General features: G+C 43.7%; 1 protein-coding gene across 1 annotated transcript in view; it reads left to right on the top strand.

Moving 5' to 3' along the window:
- Window positions 1-15,239, top strand: part of LOC108794647 (phospholipid-transporting ATPase IK-like) — a 57,529-nt gene that overhangs the window by 31,970 nt on the left and 10,320 nt on the right. The window contains exons 15-21 of the mRNA XM_018565719.1: window positions 177-336; window positions 3,807-3,995; window positions 4,946-5,055; window positions 9,361-9,495; window positions 10,609-10,720; window positions 11,892-11,967; window positions 13,775-13,892. Of these exons, the coding sequence (XP_018421221.1) occupies window positions 177-336; window positions 3,807-3,995; window positions 4,946-5,055; window positions 9,361-9,495; window positions 10,609-10,720; window positions 11,892-11,967; window positions 13,775-13,892 (900 nt within the window). The remainder of the gene's footprint in view (window positions 1-176; window positions 337-3,806; window positions 3,996-4,945; window positions 5,056-9,360; window positions 9,496-10,608; window positions 10,721-11,891; window positions 11,968-13,774; window positions 13,893-15,239) is intronic.

The raw sequence follows: 15,239 nt of genomic DNA on the forward strand, positions 1-15,239 counted from the left end.
AATCCCTTTTTAAAAAAAAAAAAAAAATGTTTTGCCTAGTGTTGAGCTTTAAATTTAATACACAAATGTTTAAATAAAAGATGACCATGTGTTGTATAATGATTGAATACATTTTCCAACACATCTGATCAACACTGACAATCTAACCTGCACGTTTTGCATTCTTTCTCTTGCAGGAAGTTATGTTTGATTGGAATCAGTATGCGGACACATCATTCAGGTTCTATGATCAATCGTTAATTGATGAGTTACACGAGTTACCACAAGACCCTCTGCTGCATGAGTTCTTCAGAGCAGTTGCGCTGTGTCATACTGTGATGGCAGATGATGAGAAGGGTAGGACTACTTTACAGCATTACTAGCAAAGTGTGCTGGTCAGTTGACTGGGATTATTATGGAGGTCATTGTAGTGCCCACGGGGGCAAAAGTGCTCATCGGCCTCAAGCCTTCCCCCTCCGCTAGATTTTCCTCTCCTGCATTTATCCTGTGGCCTCTACGAGCCACACAGCCCATATGACTGCCTGTAATTGGAGCAGTGCAGGGATCAACACTGGTAGTGCCTACTGGAAATTTGTGGTAGTGGTGCCATATTCTCAGAGACCACACTAGAAGCAGATGCATGGTAGTAGGGCCATTTTGTGCGAGCCCAAAATAAGGTGTGTGCCTACCACACATATGCAGTAGCAACACCAGTTTCCTATGCTAGAAGCACCTATCATCTTAGCCTAGGCACAGTTACTGTATTTGAGCTTAAGCGTGGCGTAATAATGATAAATGGTGGACCTTAAACAGACGCAGTATATATGATATGACAGGAATTTATTAATGCAGGCTTTCAATGTTACTACAAGATCAACTTTAAGAGTGTATAAAAATTTGGTAGACGGGGCATAAACAAGAAGTAAAAAACGATTTATACAACTCTGCATGCTGATAGGAAATCATCTTACATTCATTAGTTATACAAACCATATTTTTATTTTACTTACAATTTTTTTTTCACTTCCTGGTCCACTTTGGCACAAGTTACATAGTTACATAGTTACATAGTATTTGAGGTTGAATAAAGACATTAGTCCATCAAGTCCAACCTATTAGGATCTCATTCTAGGAGTACCTGTACCCCTGTATATTACGGTCCCTTAAGAAATCGTCCAAAAGTTTCTTGAACAATTCCACATTCTTTGCTGAAATCACTGTCTGTGGCAGTGAGTTCCAGACCCTAACTGATCTTACTGTGAAGAACCCCCTTCGCCCCTTGTGCTGGAATTTTTTTTCCACCAATTTTAGGTGGTGGCCTCTAGTTTTTGTAATGGAGTTAATTTTAAACAGTTTATCGCTAATGTTGCTGCCACCATTGAACATTTTGTACATGGAGATCATATCCCCCCTCAATCTCCTCACCTCCAATGTGAACATGTTTAAATTTAGTAGCCTTGTCTCGTAGCTCTGGTCCTCCATACCCCTAATTAGTTTGGTTGCCCTCCGCTGGACTTTTTCCAACTCAAGGACATCTTTTCTTAGTACTGGTGACCAGAACTGGACCGCGTACTCCAGATGAGGTCGAACCAATGATCTATAAAGTGGCAAAATTATAGACTTGTCCCTGCAATACATCCCCTTTTTAATACAGGACAAGACCCTGCTAGCTTTGTTTACAGCAGCCTGGCACTGCAAACTACCTTTCAGTTTGTGGTCTACAATGACCCCCAAATCCTTCTCCATTTCTGACTTCCCTAGCGGCATACCCATAATTGTAACAAGTGATATAATGTACCCAAGCATTCATCCTGGGAAGGTTATTTTACAGGGCATTGCTGGGAAATCACATCTGTAAACTCATGAGATCTCAGGGAAAGACATTTTCCTCCCCTGAGATGATGTGCATGGTCACATGTCATATGTGCCAGAGATACAGGAAGTAAAGGGAGATCTAGTAACCCGTCCTTAGTGAAAATGGCCACTGTGAGAAGACTGGGGAAGAAAATAAAAATAAGGTATGCAAAGCCAGCAACTATCTAGAAGTATCTGTTTGTAGATTGTCATTCTAAACATCTCTAAAGGTGACTTTGTTGTTATTTCGAAGATATGGGTAGAGTTCCTCTTTAACTTATATGTTGTTGGTACCTTTTTCTAGGGATGCACCAATACCGATACTTGGTGACGAGAGCATGGAGCCGGCTTCCCGGGAAATCAGGAAGCCGGGCGGTGTGTAATGACTCGCTATCTGACTTCCTAAATGGGTGGGAAGCTGGCTAATCAGTAAGCTTGGCGGTAAATCACTACCTGCCCCCCAGCCTCCTGATTGGCAAGAAAGCTGGCTCCATGCTTCCTCATCACCTAGTGGCGAGGCAAACTCTGGCACGAGTCATTACACGCCGCCTCACTTCCGTAATGGGACTTCCGGTATCGGTATTCGGTATCGGCAAGTACAAGGAAAAAAAATCAGTACTTGATACCAAAAAAACGGCATTGGTTCATCCCTACCTTTTTCCAAAACTATGTACATTATAAGTATTGCAAAACTATTGTTACCATTCGGGTGAAATAATTATTTTTAAAAAATTAATGTTTATTGGGCGTCTGAGATGAAGGGAGAAGATTTAGGAAGTTACAAAAATGTTGTATATTGAAGCTTACTAGTCTTTAGATAAGGTGGCTGCATTAGTTTCTTATTTTCTGCCTTTTTTCTTTATTTTCATCCGGTGATCGTGTCAGTAACTTACTGCCTGTTTCGGGGCGACAATGTTCCTACTGTATTAGGAAAATTGAAAAAGACGGGGCTACAGACTCCTCCACATCTTCTCATTTCCATAACCAGTGGTGTAACCATGTATCCATAGCAGCCATGGCCAGGAGGTGGGAGGAGGCCCCACTATGCAGGCTGTTGAGGCAAATGAAACCTAGAAAATCTGTGTGCTTGTGATTTAATAACACAAATTCAGTATTGTAGCATTGGGGTTGTAGATGTTTCCATTGATACTGACATTGACCCCCCTGTGAAATCTCCATTTTAGAAAATCCAACGATAGGCACACAGGAAGATTCATCAGGATCATTGCTAGCCCCCCTTGCTGTCCTTGGCAGCAAGAATTTGCCCAAAAGCTTATTGGGTGTCCTAGCAGTACAGCAGCAGCCGGTTTATAGCCCTCAGGGCTTCTGCCACTGCTCCACTACCACTTTGGGATTACCGTGAGCTTCTTGTTAGCTACCCAGGGTTAATTCAGAGTGTCTCCTTAGCTAAAAAACAATAAGACAAGCGAGGTGTGTAGGTATAAAAAAAAAGTGGCTCACTAAAGATGTTTATTTTGGGGCTATAGATTTATTTGTGTAGGAGTATTTTGATGGTTATGAATAATATTGCTACTATAACTTTGTAGCATTGGTGCCCCAGTCTTCCTTTGCACATTTTATCCACAGCAATGGTTCATAGTAGTGTACTTACTAAGTTGACATCTGTCCTGTTACTGTGCTTGATTTTGGCATAATTTATGTTATGATCACTGACAGCTTTGTCACAATTGACACTGCCGGGGGAATGGGGGGGGCGCCCTATCAAAATGTTGCTTTGGTTTACCATGGCCTATGATTTGTAATTATACCCCTGTCCATAAGAGATGGAAGGGGGTCATGTAGTCTTCAGAGAACAATGGGAACAATGTAACTGATTTCCAGTCATTCTATGATGTACAGGAAACAAGCTTGCATATGACCAGCATCCCTGCCTTGCAGAAGACAGAAGTTCTTTCATTTTCACATTCGGATTGAATTCCAATATAGACTGAAATTTGTAACTTTCCTTACAGGGTTTGTGAAATACAAGGCTACCTCTCCTGATGAAGAGGCTTTGGTGACTGCTGCAAGAAATTTTGGTTATGCATTCCTTACCCGCACTCAAGATTCCATCACAATCAGCGAGATGGGTGCAATAAAGACTTATAGCATTCTGGCACTGATGGACTTCAATAGTTTCCGAAAGAGAATGTCAATTCTAGGTAACGTGGATTTAGCATATGTTGCTAAATGTTTGTCCTAGTTAGGGCTGGGCCCACGCAAAGGCACAAGAGGTATCCATTTTGGCCTCTGTGGTGGGGTGCAGCTGGGGCCAAGGCCTCACCCAGTGGATACTGCTGGTGTAATGTGCAAGGCTTGGCTTTCCCATTGACCGCCGAGTCCTGCTCCCACAGAAGTGATGAGGGCAACCTCTGTACGAATGAAGCTTTCAAAACTGAAGTTGTAGGTCTCATTCGTAACCACAATAATACACTGTGTTTTTAGATTGTGCTTTATAAGAAAATCAACGATTTTCCTAGGTCTACAAATGATGTCACCTTCAGAAACTTGCAATTGTTTAGAAAAAAAATGTTTTTAAGAGTTGTTCTTATTTAAACCTTTATTAACTATTAGCTAATATGTACAGTATTTTGCTATTTGCTCTTTTAAAATCTTTTTTCCACTCCTCCGCTTGGCTTTTTCTTTTTTCTTTTTTTGTGTGCGTTTCTGCTAAAGTAGTTTTAAGGTACCTTAGTTCTCAGATAAAATAAAAAATGGCAACGTAAACCTGGCTCTTTTATTGCTCCTTATGACTAAATCATAATGCTTTAACTACACCTGTTGAGCCAAGCCCATGTAAAACAAGGTTTTCCCATCCCAGTTGGATCCCTTCTACTCCAACCGTTGAAGGTAAATTTGGCATCTTCAACTAAGGGTGCTAGAGGACAGTGTTCTTGCCCAGTGCCTTGGTAAATCATACTGCTTATCAACTGCGATACCTGTTAAAGATTTGTACATTTGTGGTTCTGGCATCCCTACAAATCACTATGCTCAGGTCAGTGACACCAATTTTCCCCACTACAGTTAAGCAATGCAGCCTAATCACCTATCTGATCCAAGCTTGCTGTTTGCTTGATGATCTACGTGTATATCTTTATCTTTTTCTTCACAGTAAGGAATGAAGAAGGTAAAGTAAAGCTATATAGTAAAGGTGCAGATGACGTCATTCTGGAACGTGTGTGTACAGACTGTCAAACGGAGTTCCTTAAGGAAGCCTTGAATGTAAGTTGCAAATTTTTTCTTTACAAACTAGCTCATATGTATCCTCTCCTTCCTGCCTCTTGTAAGTGGCAACAACAGTTCATATATGCCCTTCTTGTGTGTAGTGCGGATGCAGCTTTCAGTGGTAGAAGCCGTTATATAAGTGGTGGGGTGTGTGAGGGTACCTGGACACTACTTTGTCTACTAATATCTGTAGTGTGAGATCATCTAAGGCACTGCTGCCTCTGACTACTTGTCTCAGAAAATTTGGTGATGTCACTACTGTGCTTCTCACTATTCTCCTTGCTGGAGGATCTTGCATGTGGAAGCAAAACCTTGGCTCTATCAAGATGGCCATCTTAATACAGCGACATGGTGCAGAATAAGGCATGGTAAGTCTGTAATGGGGGAAAATCATCTGCAGGGAGGCCACAGGTCATACTGGTGACTAGCCCTTTGCCCTAAAGCCTGTATTTTTGGGGTCACAGCTTCCAGAGTTTAGGTCTTCTTTAAGCCTGGAGTTTGGCTTTAAACAGACATAATAATAACCCTATTCCCTGCTATACAAGAAATTGCTAGAGAGACACCTTACACATTTCTAAATGAAGTAAAATATTTAAAATGTAGAACAGTTAGCAAGTTATATGTGGAAAGTTATACGGACAACGTACCAAAATACAGCGCTCAAGACGGGGGTGGGGAGGATTGATTTCCTAGTATTTAGAATAGTACTAAATGTATTTATTTAGAATAGTACTAAATGTATTTATTTAGTTGAGCGGCTTCGGAAGCGTACGGACCGGGGTATCCGACCAATGGATGAATCCAACAGAGAAAACAAGGGGGGAAGCGCTACAAACTAAGTGAAAAGGCATTTTTTTCGGAGACAGGAAGGTGGGGGAAAAAAAGGGGGGGGGGGATGGGGGGCAGTGGTGGTTTTCGTATCCGAGTGTTATGTTCAGTGGTTGATCCAATTTTTGTCCAGATAGTCCCCATCGTCGATGACTTCGCAACACTTCTTACTTAAGAGTAAGTTTCTACATTTTTTTTCTTTGATTTGTTGTGCACCATATCCTCACCTCCATATTATACATTTATGTTTCCTGGGGACTATCTGGACAAATTGGATCAACCACTGAACATAACACTCGGATACGAAAACCACTACTGCCCCCCCCCCCCCCCCCCCCAAAGGAGGTCCAGATGGCTGGACAGAATCATGGATGGGAGAGTAAAGGAGAAGGCAGTGGGAGTAGCCCATAGACGACATGGTAAAAGAAGTTAGCAGGAGCAGATCATGGCTGAGAAGTGGGAGAGGGGCAGAACAGATGCACACAGTCAGGTATGAACTACTGTTCCTTTGTTCCAAGAACAAAATAAGATGCGACTTTCTACACAAGTCAGAAAGAGGTAGGACTTCAGCCTGTTAATAAAACGGTAGCCAACATTTTGCTCTAGCTACACTGTGGTAGTTAGGTGAATAAAGGGGCTGTACAGTGGTTTTGATATTGATTAAGTGCACTGTGATTGATGGGTCAGAGGACCAGGCACTTTCATACATAAAGGTGAAGAAGCAGTGTAATGAAGGTGCAGAAAGAAAGAGCAGGGGGGCACTAAATTAATATGGAAAGTTATACGGACAACGTACCTGTCTCTGGAAAAAAACTCCTTTTCACTTAGTTTGTAGCGCTTCCCCCCCTTGTTTTCTCAGCAAGTTATATGTGAATGTCACTTCCATGATTCATTTCAGGTGAATGTTTCAAGTCAAAGTGCATACACACCAAAAAATGCAGAACTGTTTCATTAACTAGCAAATGCTTCATAACAGCCAGAGAGACATCTGTTGGTCTCAAGGTAATATGCTTTCTGCCAAAACACAAAGTGATCTTCATTCCTATTGGGATAAAAAGCAGATGAGATCAATGTGTGTTCTTGTTTCTCCATGAAGCATCCCTTTGTAGCTCAATGTTTGCAATTGATGCTCAAACTAGCCCCAGGACTGGCTTTTATAGACTCTATATCCAGATTTTATGAGTCATTTACGGCAGTCAAAACCAGGAAAAAGCGATTTTGGTTTGCTGCTATGGGTTGGCTTTCTACCTACTGATCACTGTTTTGTTAAAACTCAAATCTAGGGGGCGTGTCCTAACCATGGCGGCGTGAGGTGCTCGTTCAGAGAGCTCCGCGGCTTCAGCGTATCATCGGCACACTTACCTCTACCTAACTCCCGCTGACACCCCGGGTTTCAGCATGTCTAAACGCCGGAAGGACGGGGGATCTAAAACTCAGGTCTCGGATGCCTCCATGCAGCAGTTTTTCTCTCCAAAAAATACGGGCCCGGTGGAGCGTGGCAGATCCAAGATGGCGCCGGCCTCATCCAGGAGGGCTCAGTCCCACAACACACGCCGACGGGGCTCCCCATCTCCGGATACCTCCCGGGCTGGATCCGCTTCCCCTGAGCTCCCCGGTCTGGACCCCCACGACGACGGCGAAGAGGGGACGGATGACCTGCCCAATGACCTGCCGGACGGGTTCCGGGCCTTGCTACGTTACCTCCCCACCAAGCAGGACTTCGAGTCCATGGTGTCCAGGGTTGAGGCGGCCTTGCGAAAGGACCTACGAGAAGTGAAGCGGGAGGTGAGAGGACTGGCCGCGACAGTGGCGGAGGTCTCGGCATCCTGCTCCACGATGGACTCGAGGATTGCGGCGCTTGAATCAGCGGCCCAAATGTCAGATCCCCGCCTTACTGACCTGCAACTCCATATGGAGGACATGGAGGATAGGGGGCGACACAACAACCTGCGCCTCCGTGGCATTCCAGAGGCCACTGGAGCCCCAGACCTGCGCCCGACCGTACAAGCAATCTTTGCATCCCTACTCGACAATGTGGACCCTGGTACCATCATCCTGGATCGGGTACATAGAGCCGCTGGGCCTAGACTGACCAACTCTACCAACCCGCGTGATGTGCTATGTCGGGTCCATTATTTCACCACGAAAGAGGAGATCCTCAGAGCAGCTTGGCGACGTAGACCCGTGGAGTTCGATGGCGTGCAGATTCAAATCCTCCCGGATCTATCTCGCAACACCCTCAGGCGTCGAGCAATCCTTCGCCCGGTCCTAGATCTAATACGCAGCACGGGGGCGACATACCGATGGGGTTTCCCGTTTCATCTAATAGTCAAGAAGGGTGAGTCCATTTACATGCTTCGCTCCCCGAAAGATATCCCGGGCCTGGGCGGCTTCCTGCATGTGGATGTCCCACCTCCTGACGACTGGCTGGCTTACATCATGGAGGGGCCTCGGAGACCACCTACTACCCAGCGCAGGGCCCGCTCCAGATCTGGCTCCTCACGCCCGGACCGCCGACGCATGGAGAGTAGTGGAGATCCCAGGACATCGGTGGAGGCCTAACCTACTATGGATGCCCTGACCTTCTGGAAGTTCCGGTATTGGCTTTAATGTTCATTCATTTATTTTTCTCTTGGTTTTTTATGGGCCTCGTACTGATGGGTCTGGCCCTCCGCGCTCCCCTCGGTCCTCTCCCACTTCAGGGGCTAGTGTTTCGACGAGACCACTGGGGATTACACACCCTCATGGTACCGAGTTACCGTGGACTACCATCTCTCTACCCAGACGTTGACTCAGGGATTTACTCCGGATTCACTCCACTGTAAGGTGATGGGGCATTCTGATCCCAGTTGTACGCGATCAGTGGCTGCGTCCACTGCTTTGGTATTGGAAATGTTGTCCCTTACTTACTTTCTGTTGCATGTATTCTTGAAAACCTGTTCAATAAAAGAATTTATAAAAAAAAAAAAACCCCAAATCTAGTTTGGGGAAAAAATTATTTCCCATCAACTTTTTAAAAAAATAAAGCAGCCCTGGATGCCAATGTACTTTTATCTCTAGTGCTGTCCTCCACAGACTCACTCATCTGGTGATGCTTTTACGCTTCTCTTTAGAGACAAATGACAACAAGCATCATTCAGCCTAATTCCTGTGAGCCCAAGATGCCACGGCCATGCCTTCAGCTGTGAACTCACAGGAGAATGCTGCAGACAGCGGTGCCATGTAATGTAACACCATTCTTTGTAGCATTCAGGATTTGCCAACAGCTAAAAGGACTTGGGACATGACTGGACTGAAGGCATCTGAAAAAAAATGTATTTGCAAAGTTTTTTTCTTTTTTGGGTGGGAGTGCTCTAATGCCGGGGAGAGGGGGATCTTAGGCCGGAGTCAAATTTTAACCTTTTTTATCTTCCATGTGTATTTAAATAAGATTGTTTTTTCGAGTTTTATTCTGATGTATTTTTGCTTCTATAGCACTTTGCTGAAGAGACCCTGAGAACACTGTGCTTGGCCTGTAAAGAAGTAGAAGAACAAGACTATCTGACCTGGGAGAAAAATCGCAATGAAGCCTCCCTAACGCTTGAGAATCGTCAAGCTCATCTTGAAAACGTATATGAAGATATGGAGCAGAGTCTGCAGGTATAATGTTTCCAAATCACTGCTCAAAACTCTGTAGCAGGCTTAGTAGTAAACCAACAGGAAGCACTAATGATATGAAGTTCTGTAACGCAAAGCAACCCTGTAAACCTCAAATCTTCAGTATATCTCACTGTACAACAGATTCACAAAAACGTATTTGCTTAAGAAAGATGTATAAAGTGTCAAATATCCTGCCAGTAACACCACTTCTTGGTAGGGCTGCCACCTGTCTGGTTTTTACCTGGACAGTCCAGTTTTGGAGTCTTGTGTTTGGGTGTCCAGCCAGTGGGCACCCGGACACTTGACATTCAGTGCCGACACCGACACTTTAAAATTTCTGACAGATATGGCTTCCAAGGTCCTTGGCAAGCACGATTCCGGGCAGCCGCATCGGCCTGAAACAGGATCTTCCTCTGAGCTGTGCGATCTCGGGCAGCCACATTTGAGATTGCTCCTCTTTCTCCTTCTCCTCTGGCTCCCTGACACCATGCTGCCCGTCTGCGGACCCCTGGTGAGACGCCATAACCCTGACAGCCCTAAAAGTGTTGCACTGCCCACCTGAGAGTTGCACTGCCCACCTGAGAGTCGCACTGCCCATCCTAGAGCCCGCACAGACCACCCGAGAGCCCACACAGCCCATCTGGGAGCCCGCACAGGCCACCAGACCACCTGGAGACAACAGGGCGCCAACCCAAAACAGCACAGAGTATGTAGCTTCATATTATTTTGTATTTATGTATAATGCATTTCTGGGATTTGTAGTCCTCTATAGCTGGTCTCCTTACTCCCTACCCTGGCTGCTTCTCCTCACTGTCTCCTCTATATTCTCAACAACAAAAAATGCAGAGGGTGGCGCTAGAGTGTTCGGGATTCACTTGAAGAAAGGGTGGCAGCCCTACTTCCTGGTCCAGGCTGACAACATTTAGCAACTGCCTCTCAGCAGCAGTGTTGGCCACTGTGTGTGTTACTTCAGTCTCTAAAGTAGATAAATGTATTGAATGGGTTTCCTTTTTAGTAGTGTTTTTTTTATATGCTACATAATCATAGTACAAACTGATTAATAGGTTATTCTGTGTGTCTCAGATACTTGGAGCCACTGCCATAGAAGACAAGCTACAGGAAGGAGTACCGGAGACCATCCAACTTTTGAAAGACGGGAACATTAAAGTGTGGATGCTCACTGGGGATAAGAAAGGTACAGATACTTGTTTCTGAGTGTTTAGGTCATTTTAGGCCTGTCCCTTGAGTTTTAGGCAGAATGCCCTTTGCCTTGGGTTGTAAAGGCAGGTGGAAGGATGGAGGAGAGGAGAGTGTCCTGTGAAGTAAGATACTTGTTTTCCCCTGTCACCATGGACCATAAATTGTCCTGCACCACATTTTGTGAGTACCTTTATTAGAATGAAGCACCCTTGTATAATGGAAAAAAGGCAAGCCAGGAAGATAGTGTACCATTATGTGGGCACCAATTATGCAAACAAAATGGAATTGGTGCAATTCCATTACAGAAGATGAAACCTTATATGCAACCCCTGAATGTGGTACCATTTTCTTGGAAAAAGCATCCATGTATTCTTCTGTGAATTGACGATTATTTAAATGAAATGATTAAGTTGTTCTAGTAAAAGCCAACTGGACATTTATTTCTTCTGGGCTGAGAGATATGTGGTATCTGTAGGGGTTCTCTGGCAGTGAGGGTTGGTGTGCCTGGTGACTACTCTGACCTTCTTAGGTATGAAGTGAATGCTGAAGATTACACTCATGGGTTAAGCCTGGGTACAAGCAGAGAAGGGTTCCCCTGAAGATTGTGTAGAGCGAGCCGGTTGAAAAATAGCCTGCGGACTGTGGTGCCTGTCTTGGGGGGCAGAGTTCGCCCTGAAGACTGTGTGAAGACCTAAAGGGTCTGGTATGAATTGGGGGGGAACCTCACGCTTTTTTTTTTTTTCCATCTCTGCAGACTGTAAAAAAAAAAAAATGTTTTTTTTCTAATGTCACTTTGCTGCTAACGAAATTCCGTCCAATAAACGAAATTTCGACCGGACTACCGCTAACAAATTTCGGGAAATCGGGAATTCGGATTCGTTTGCATTCATTTTAGCTGTAATTCGGAATTCGGATGCATCTGAATCTCCGTCTGAATTTCGATTCGTTTGTATTCGCTTTAGCTGTAATTTGGATGCATCCGAATCTCCAAATTCCCAAAAAAAATTCCGAATTTCGATTCGGAATGAAACAAATCGCACATGTCTATTGATTGCTACTTGCAATTTTCATGCATTTCCTTCAGTCGTTATACATTGACCCGGCTGATCCTCTATTATTTAGAAACAAGAAATACTTAGAGGCAATACTTTTTTTTTTTTTTGCAGAGACGGCTATAAACATAGCATATTCCTGTAACCTTCTTTCCAGCAACATGCAGCTTTTGGACGAGTCTGATATAAGGTAGGACTTTGGCCACGTCAAACAGCAGGCATAAGAAAAATGCCATTTAGGTGGCATGGCCCCCTTTTTTCAAAGCCCATCTTAAAGAGAACTTGCCAGGAAAGAAACACGGGAGTTGCTATTGCTGATTTGTCAAAGATAAAAGCTCTAAGGCTGTCATCTGAATTCTGCTTTTAGCACTTAGGGTAGCATAGGAAATAAGTATTTATTTCCTATGCTCCTCAGCTCCATCTAATGCCGAACAAAAAAGAAAAATATATCTAACGTTTGTTTATTGTGTCAATTCGCACAGAATGAATGTTCATAAAGATTCGTAGGGTGAATGGCTCTGAAAATTGGTTAAAAATAGATCCCTATGTGTGTGACTGATAAATATGTGCATGGCAGGTGTCCCGAGACATTTCTGGATGCATGCTTATTCCATATTCCAGGTCAGTGACTCTGCAAGTTGTTAAACAAGGACAAGAACCACAGCCATGTAATGTGCTTCTTTAAAGCTCGACTCTGGGTTCAGGATCAAATTCCTACCAATGTGGTCTTTTGGTGTCTGGGTAATGTCACAGGTCCTGTTTATCCCCTTCTCTCTCCGGCAGTGGGAAGATCCTAAATGTTGTATACAGAAGTGTGACCTCTCTTCACAGCATTCTGTTGGAACTTCTTGCACAGCCTCACGGAGAAACACAAGCACAGATATCAGATATGCATGCTGCACATGGCTTGGAAAAACGAAGGAAGCCACAGCTTTATTCTCTACCTTTTTTCAATACAACAGAGTATATACCATAGATACTCTATAACAGAACTTATAAACGCTGCCATCTAGTGACCGAAATTGTATACTGCAGAAGTTTTTGCTATAAACCAGGGGTCTTAAAGTACCGGCCTGCGAGCCGGTACTATGTGGCCCGCAGCCAGCTGACAAGTCGGGCACATGGATGCAGACTGTAGAGCAGTCTCTATTGGATGCAGACTGTAGAGCAGCTCCTGCCAGCTCCAGCCGGAGCTCTGACAGTTCCGGGCTCTGGCCGATTGATGGATGATTAGTAAGGTCTGCACCAGACCTTACTAATCACCACTAGATCACCAGGGAATGATGATGTGCCTCCTCCCTGCACAGATGCCAGCAGGTGAGGGGGCTTGGAAGGAAAGGAGGGAGGGGGGAGCTTTATTAATATGTGTGCTGGGGGCTTGGGAGGGAGGGGTGGGTTTATTATGTATATAGTAGCGGCCCGCACAGAACTAAAAAATGTATCCAGTGGCCCCCGACTAAATTGAGTTTGAGACCACTGCAATAAACACAGTAATGTGTATTCTAAAACATTCAGAAACACCTCACCACCTGAGAGGTCATTCTTTTTCCTTATAAGTCTGGGGGGGAAAGGACAGTCTCTTGGCACCCAAGTCCTACAGGAAGTCGGTTGAATGATGCTGGGTATCATTCCTCCTAGAAGAGGAGCGGTGAATCTGTAGGGAACAGTGCCGGAGATATTGTATGCATCGTAGCCGAGGCTGCTGTATTGTATTTTAGCTCATGCTGGCCAATGCAATTTGTATGCTCTGTACAACTAGAGTTAAACTTTAAATACAAATCGGCAATAGTATCTCCCATATTTCTATTCCAGCAGGTTTCTTTAAGGCTATTCTCTGGGTTTTCATACTTGTAGATGTAGCTGAACAAAGATAAGGACTTCTTTCATCTAAAGTTTCTCAGACAGGTGTCTCTACATCATGACTGGTCCCTTATAATATAGGTTGATCCACAGCAGATACTGTATATTAATGTATCTTTTCTTCCAACACTATCTAGGTGCCTCCTGGATGCTAACCTGTTGAATGACAATATAGACACCACATTAAAAGACATTGATCCTGCCGTGGATAAAGAATGGAATATGAAAGCATTGGTCATTACAGGAGAATTTTTGGTAACATAACACAGCTTTGTACATAGTGTGACATAGGGGTCTATTTATAAACAATTCACAGGGCCCTTCCAATATCTATGAACGTTCCTTTGGGGAGATTACTGTAATTCCAAAAACAAATGTTCTTAATATATTTTTTCCAGTTCAAATGCATTGTTATGCAATACCACATTTTGGCCAGTAGTTGGAGCTGAGGCATATAGGAAATAAGTACAGAAAGTGTTTATTTTTATGCTCCTCGGCTTCATCTAGTAACCATAATGTAGTATTATTCATTGAATTTCAAAATATACACCGCTCAATCCCCAAAGTTGAACTACAACTCAACCAGTCACATCAATCAGGTGCAGGTTCTAAGCATACCTGCCGGCGTAACAAAATCCTAAAATTCCAATATAGAGCCGCACATCCGACAGTTCATAAAAGAATCAGATTTTTTGAAAGGTCATAATGTATTACATTACATAAACACTGAGTGGCCAGATTATTATGACCACCTGACATTTGTAGGCAAATTAGCTATAATTGGCTATAATTTTGCGCTGAAGTTGCTAGAGGGCCAGACCATTATAAATAGGGAAGCAGGTTGTTTACCACGACAGTAGAAGTGATTTTTTTTCTGAAGATATGGCTAAACAACGCGATTTAACAGCCTTTGAACGTGGGATGATTGTTGGCGCTCGGAGCCATGGAGCGAGTATCAGCAAAATAGCAGAATTGGTTAAATGTTCAAGAGCAGCTGTTTGTAAAGTGTTTAAAGACTGGACTGTCAGCCGAAAATCTGGGTCTGAACGTGCGAATTGTGGCGTCAGCGACTAGTCAATGTTAGGGCAGAACGGAGAGTGGCAGTGTCAGATTCCTCGCATCACCTTTCAACATCTCATGGAGTCACGAGGCAGCCCAACGAAGTCATCTCGTGGAGTCATCTCGTGGCCCAACGAAGTACTGATGGGGTGGTCATAATAATCTGGCCACTCAGTGTATTTGACTGGAAAAGAAAATATACAGTATATAATGACATTAGTTTTTGCATCTACAGGTGAAACTCGAATAATTAGAATATCGTGCAAAGTTCATTTATTTCACTAATGCAACTTAAAAGGTGAAACTAATCTATGAGATAGACTCATTACATGCAAAGCAAGATAGTTCAAGCTGGGATTTGTCATAATTGTGATTATGGCTTACAGCTCATAAAAACCCCAAATCCACAACCTCAAAAAAGTAGATTATTACATGCAATCAATAAAACAAGGATTGTACATAGAACAATATCGGACCTCTGAAAAGTACAAGCATGCATATGTACTCAGTACTTGGTTTGGGCCCCTTTTGCAGCACTTACTG

Source organism: Nanorana parkeri, unplaced genomic scaffold, assembly GCF_000935625.1.
Source record: "Nanorana parkeri isolate BGI_ZX_2015 unplaced genomic scaffold, ASM93562v1 scaffold880, whole genome shotgun sequence".
Classification (NCBI taxonomy): Eukaryota; Metazoa; Chordata; class Amphibia; order Anura; family Dicroglossidae; genus Nanorana; species Nanorana parkeri.